Source organism: Pundamilia nyererei, unplaced genomic scaffold, assembly GCF_000239375.1.
Source record: "Pundamilia nyererei isolate P.nyererei 1_Seehausen unplaced genomic scaffold, PunNye1.0 scaffold00002, whole genome shotgun sequence".
NCBI classification, from domain to species: Eukaryota; Metazoa; Chordata; class Actinopteri; order Cichliformes; family Cichlidae; genus Pundamilia; species Pundamilia nyererei.
This window is the reverse complement of record NW_005187403.1, coordinates 6633540-6640025: the sequence shown is the minus strand read 5'-3', so window position 1 is coordinate 6640025 and position 6486 is coordinate 6633540. Positions and strand designations below refer to the sequence as shown.

The following is a 6486-nucleotide window of genomic DNA, read 5'->3' as shown; positions in this document are numbered from 1 at the left end:
CATAAAATGATTAATAATTACATACAAGCCGTTTTCTCTGTAGCTACATCCACAAACATCCCAGCCCTCCACCGAGAACAAGCATGGTCTTGTTGCTGTAAACCTGTCTCAACAGTTCTTCATACCCACTGGTACTGTGCAGGTAGAAAAAAGGCAAAAATAAAACAGGCGATGTAACTTCATACACAGACCACATTGATCAGATGGTGTTTTTATAATCATAATTTTACAATGAAACAAGTTTTTCCCAGACCAAAGCGTGTTTGGAGTTCATTTCCTCTCCATTAGACGTTAAGATGTTTCAGTCATAAACAGGGATTTACCAAGACCCCATGTAACCTCCGCCATCATTTCCATGTATCAAACCATACAACATGCCCACAGGGGCCGATTAAACAGAACAAAAAGAGCATGTAATCATGAAATGACAATTAAGCTGAGATACATGGAAAGTCTTGACTTTCCATAACTACACAACACATTTTCTCACTTACCTCTAAAAGTAACAACTGAAATAAATCACATGATCATGTCAGGACGATTTCTTCAGAGGAAATGCAAACAGGTTATGCTTGTCGATTACCGGTAGTCATGTGTGGAAACTCCTACACGAGACTTGCCTCTGACTTTCTGTTTTGTTTTTGGGTTGTTTTTTTTGTACTAACTACGATGACAAAGGGAAATTCAACTAATATTTTTGTCAATTTTCAGTGAAATGAAAATATTGTTAAACCTAAATAGCACTTCTATGTCTACATACCACTAGTTTTAAGTGAGAAAATATGTTTTTGTAGTAACTAAAATAGCTAACCTGCTTGGCTAACAATTCCTTAATATGTATAAGTAAACACTAATGATCACAGTAAGTGTCACAGAGGGTTTTTTTAAATATCCAAATTCGACCACTACTCTTTTCCCCCCTGCGTCTTTACATCTCGATTCACATTTAGAAATATAAGTAGCAGGAGCATTTTTTTTTAATCACCAAGGGAATTATTTATTTTTTTGTTTTTTTAAATTTTTATATTTATAGAGCTGGATTGAGATTTTTTGTTGTCGTTTTTTTCTCCTTTACCATAGTTTCTAAAGTTTATAATCATGAAATCCCTTTGTCACAAGTGGGTTACACAACCCGAGAAGACACCTATAAATACTAACCTACCTGCAGGGCTAGCAGCTGTGCAAAAAGTTAATTAATGGCAGGCTACTGCAAGCATCGATCAGCAACATAAACAGAAACGGAAGACTAGCTGCGCTCTCTACACACAGAATGGACCCTTGAAAAACCAGCAAACTAATGAGAGCTTTGTTAGATTGCACATTTTAAATCTCTATAAGGGCCGAATGATCTCACACTTACTGGTGAAGGAACTGAACTTGTGTTTAGCCCCTCTTTCCCCCTCAAGAGGCATTGAGGGGAAAGGAGGAAAGAAAAATTAAAGCAAGGACAAAATGAATCTGACACAGTCAGGTAGTCTGTAATAATGGGAACCCAGAGATGCGTTCTTAACTCAAGTGGAAACGAACAGGTGGAAGCGGGAGACCTGCGAGAGCAGAAAGAGCGTTGCTCATCCTTTGTCCTCGCGTTAGCATGTGGCAGGGTATGGAGATCTTGAAGTGATGAAGAGATGACGTTTCCTCTGCGCTGAAGGGAAACTCGGCCCCAGTCAATATCTTCATATTCACCATGACTACTGTTGCCAGCTACTGTGCTCTCCGATGTCATCTAACGAATAGAAACCCACCTGTATGTAGTGTTGATGTTTGTATAAGTATATCCTTTGCAGTGGCAGATGATGTACCTCACTTGTGTGAAAGCAGCCAGTCGTTTCCATTTTAGAGAGTCATCTAGCCCGTCCCACTGTTAGCTTGGTGAAGCCCACCACCGATCAAGACTGTGTGTTAATATGGACTACCACCAAAATATCATCCAGAAGAGATGTCTAAACAAGCTCCCCAACCAAAACAGATTGTCTCATTAGAGTGAAGTCTGTCTCATTAAGTCCTTCAGCCAATTAAATAATACAGACCACCTTTCAGTCCAACCAATCAGGTGCTTTCATTTAGTAAAGGCGGCCACCACGGCCCACATTAGTTCATTGACATTGGGCTTAGCGCTCTCTTTCTCGGGCTCCAGCTCTAGCAGAGTGTGAACCCTCTTCATGGCGAGGTCGTACTGTTCGTCTTGGAGCGGGGCGAAGGCATTCTCAAGAACATCGGACGAGTGAGCCAGCAGAATCAGGGCCAGAACCCGCTTGTCCATGCGGTGGGGATCGTTGACCCACTTCTCCAAAACAGAGTCCTGGACCTTCTTGACAAGGCGCTGCAGGTAGTAACAGTAAATATTATAGAGTTTTATAGTTAGAATTAATGTGAATTAGATTCAATTAGATCATTACACTATTCAGGCTCTAACTCGGAATCTGTACCACACCATACCTTTATTATAAAGCACTTTAACATAAAACCAAAGTTCACACAGTTCTGCACGTATACAAATATCATAAACAACAAAATAAATAATTAAATAACTAAAATAAAAACTTTTTTTTTTAAAGTCTCATTTGTAGCTTCATGTGTAGCAAGACTTTAACCCCTTCAGCAGTCAGACAGGAAGTTTGCTTTAGCCTCTCGAGGCCGGAAACTAAACAGTTGGTTTTTTGCATAGAAGGTTATGTTACAGCTAACTAATAAGCATATATCACTGCCAGACTTCTTGTCCTCCTATAGCTGCTTGTTTTAATGCTAGACCAGAATCAAGGTTGTTAACTATACAACCATGAAGTGAAAATGATTTGCCATCCAGTTAAAATATGAGAGAATATATAAGAGAGGCAGAACGCATCATTCAATCAGAGCTCCCTGACCTGCTGTCCATCTACACCAAGCGGTGCAAGTGTTCATAGTGTTCATAGTGTTCCTAGTGTTCCTAGCAAGTGCTAGGAAGATTATGATGGACCTCTCCCATCCCAACAATGGACTCTTCTCACTGTTGAGGTCTGGGAAGCGCTTCCGCTCCCTTAAGGCCAAAACAGAGAGATTGAGGAGGAGCTTCTTCCCCCAGGCTATTCGGGGCCTGAACCAGGTGTAGGACTGGACTCTCCCAAACACATCACTATAAGACTGGACTCTCACACACGTCACCACACGCACCACCACACATTTCCTATAATCCTATAATTTATAATCTCTTCTGCTATTTGCACATTCTTTACTGTAAATTCCTGAGTTAATTTGTAAATGTAAATTTTTGTAGTAAATTTTAAATATTGTAAAACTTTTCTTCTGTCATTTAATGGTCGGGCATTGTACAGCTACAAGCATTTCACCCCCATGTCATACTGTGTATGGTTGTGTGTGTGTGACAAATAAAAAATTTGAATTTGAAGAGGGGAATATTACCCCTTTTGCACTAATACTTGTGCAGTTTGTCAACTCTACTTTAACTGAATCCAGTGAAGGAAAAAAAAAGTGCAAATATAGGTCAAACCTCTATCAAATGAAGTTGAGGGTGTGACTAACATGCTCCTAAATAGCTGACAGTTCCCGCACGCAAACTAAAAAACACAAACCTCCCCCACTAATGATATGCAATGATGCTTGAATCAAAAATTTGATCATGATTGCAGAACAAAGTGAACATTTGCATACCTGTTTAATGGTACTGTTGGTAAGCGGATGCGTGGTCATATCAAAAAGCAAGAAGTTCTGCTTCTCTGTGGTGAGGACACCTTTCTCCACCAGGTTTTTGGCCAGACGTTCTCTGACATTTCGCAGCTGATAGTGCAGCTTGAGCGGATTCCAGGTCTCGCCTACGTGACAACATTGAGATGGGCTTTCAGACGCAACAAAATAAATGACGTGCATGCCGAGGTCATTTTTCCCCTTTAAGGTTCTTAGCTGAGAACAGGAGCCAAAAATGCTTCCTGTGTTGCTTTTATAAAGGATGCACCCATTGTTATATTTTGTTACATTTTGCAGACTGTGACAGTGCACAAAATGTAAATGTATTTTAATTAAAAATAAATGTTTAAAGTGTAATAAATCTTCATCATTACACAGTCTTTTGATATTTATCCATCTTGGAAAAGGACTACAGATAAACGCTAACTACTGCCATTGGTGAATGTCATCTCACACAACGAACACCAAGACTGACATCTACTGACAGATTGGTGCATCCCTAATTATCTACTGCATTTCCAACAATTGCCACTTGGGGCACTACAAGGTGTTTTTTTAAAACAATTTTAAAAATCTATTAATCCTGCTACTGACAAATGTGACATTACATTGCACATAAGCAAGCAGTACTCCTCCGCCCCAACATTTTAGACACCTATGTGACCGAAAAGGTGAAACAATAAGCAGATCACCACTAGGTTTGGCTAACAAATACAGCAGTCCTTAGCTCACCACTCAGTAGCTCTATCCAGCTCTGGACATTCTCTGGAGGCTGAGTTTCTTTAATGTGTTTCAAGGCCTCATCCAGCATCACGTCTCCTGTTGGAGCATCTGACTTGCAGATCACCTTGCCAGAGAAAGGTAAACATTTTAATAATGATGGCTGCTGTCTGTGGAATTGTGATGTAGACACATCCTGTGTGAGGAGGAATTACATAGATAACTAGGTGTAAATCTCCCGACAAAAAAAATGCTTCCTTCTTCGTCAGAAGAAAAGCAAACAGTGTCAAGTGTCCACTACGTCAAAGCATTTAACCGGACAAATTGGTCCTTTTCCCCCCTACACACACGCACAAACATCGCAATATAATAGTTCTCACCTTTCTTGCCAGCAGGCTTTTCCTTCGCACACCGGACGCCTCCAGCTGTAACCTCCCTCTGAGAGCCAGCTCTACAAGCATACAACCTCGAAGGCCGGAAGAAATACAGTCGTTCCAGAAAGACGTGTAGCCCTGGGTGGAGAAAAAAAACACACTCGCTAACTTAGCTGACGTGTTGGAAGGAGCTGAAGCAAAGCGAGATGAAAAGGAAAGCGGTGACTCGCTGGCGAGTTGTCAAGTGAACGCTTGGAGAAACCCGAGCTAAGAAGCTCAACAAACCTGATAATTGTTTTCACTCTCCACCACCCCCCATTTTTTTCTGTAACCTTACGAGCCAACAACAAAACGCAGCGCAAAACATTTCGATGCGCTTAAATACAAGCTACATGACATCTGCTAGCAAGCTTAGCAACGACACACTGTGAATCAATACACTTCCAGATGTGCTACATGAACACAGCATTCCGGGAAACTTTTAACTAGCGCTTTAATAAACCAGAGTTGGCTTTGTTGACAACCACGACTGGTGACGCACAGTAAACTCTAACATTAGTTAATGTCAAGTGTAGCGACTAAGTTACTAGCCAGCCTGCTAAGCTGGACTGCAAAACAGCGCTCACCTCTCGGTCCTTGAGGCCCAAGAGCAACACTTCCTCCATTAGCGTCAGTCTGGTCTCCTTTGAGTCCCCTTTGTCGTCGTCTTCCTCCTCCCCGCGGCGCACTTCGTCCTCCTCACCGCCGGACTCCTTCTCCTTTTCGGCGGCGGCGCTGCGAATGGCCTCGGTCCGCCGCTGGACGAGGCCCGATGTTCTCTGCGTGAGAGTACTCATAGCTGATGCCGAAAAACGATAAAATCCGAAGAAAGGCCCCGACTTCGACCAGCAAGAAACCTGAAGGTTAGAGGTGAAAATCGGAAAGCGGTGGACCGATCGAGCGAAGCCGACGGCTAACGTTCAGCTGGGCTCGAGATTCCTGCAGACTCTGCCCACTTCCGGATCCAACATGGTGGCAGGTGACGTAAAAACGTGGCCCGGAGTGATCCGCGGACGCCTCCGGCCTCGTGCATACAACAGAGCACAGCGGGAAATATGTGCTACATAACCTCTGAGCTGCCCCATAAACTGATTACATTTAACGACAAAGGATATGAATTATTCAGAGGAAATCTTGTTTTGTAGAGCCCTAATTTAAACAAAAACAATGGATGCTGAGTAAAGCGTTTTAGGAAGAAACTCAAAATACTTTAAAGATGCAAACAATTAGATAAAAATTTAAAAATGGCTGTCTTAATCATTACATTATTTAATCTCTGTAATGACGAGTAAAGGAAACCAAATAACACATGATAAAGGCGGGCTCAGTCTAGGAAAAAGTGTTAAAAATAGCCAGAGCTGGTCATCTATAAACGTTTACTGTATGAAGAATTAGCCTACTTCTATATTAGTGTTGTTGGTGGGGTTTAAAAATAAATAAATAATGATATAAAAATTGGTATTTACGATCTATTCTCTTGTTATATACACTTAATTATTGCACCTTCAATAGATCACTTAAAAAGAATTCTGACCTGGGAACAATTATATATGCTTAAACTAAAGTTCTATTGTATATACTTAATTAATTCATCTATTTCTTTACTTATTACCACAGCTGAGGTGCTTTGATGAGTTAAATTATTTAAATATTTGATCAAGCAGTGCTG

The 6486-nt window shown here is 41.1% G+C and overlaps 1 protein-coding gene across 1 annotated transcript; it reads right to left on the bottom strand.

The window, feature by feature from the left end:
- Nucleotides 1-1022: 1022 nt before the first annotated feature.
- On the bottom strand, nucleotides 1023-5905 carry LOC102213026 (Golgi phosphoprotein 3). The gene is made up of 5 exons (XM_005720306.2): nucleotides 5405-5905; nucleotides 4785-4916; nucleotides 4417-4531; nucleotides 3652-3812; nucleotides 1023-2323 (listed from the first exon to the last, which is right to left on the bottom strand). The coding sequence occupies exons 1-5, from the start codon at nucleotides 5612-5614 to the stop codon at nucleotides 2060-2062; spliced, it is 882 nt and encodes a 293-aa protein (XP_005720363.1). The 5' UTR covers nucleotides 5615-5905; the 3' UTR covers nucleotides 1023-2059.
- Nucleotides 5906-6486: the final 581 nt, after the last annotated feature.

Excerpts from the sequence above, each read along its gene's own strand:
- LOC102213026 (XM_005720306.2), bottom strand. The coding sequence starts at position 5,614 with ATGAGTACTCTCACGCAGAGAACATCGGGCCTCGTCCAGCGGCGGACC. Across the intron at positions 4,532-4,784 it reads AAAGCCTGCTGGCAAGAAAG|GTGATCTGCAAGTCAGATGC; the intron begins GTGAGAACTATT and ends TTCTCTGGCAAG. Across the intron at positions 2,324-3,651 it reads CCAACAGTACCATTAAACAG|CGCCTTGTCAAGAAGGTCCA; the intron begins GTATGCAAATGT and ends TACTACCTGCAG.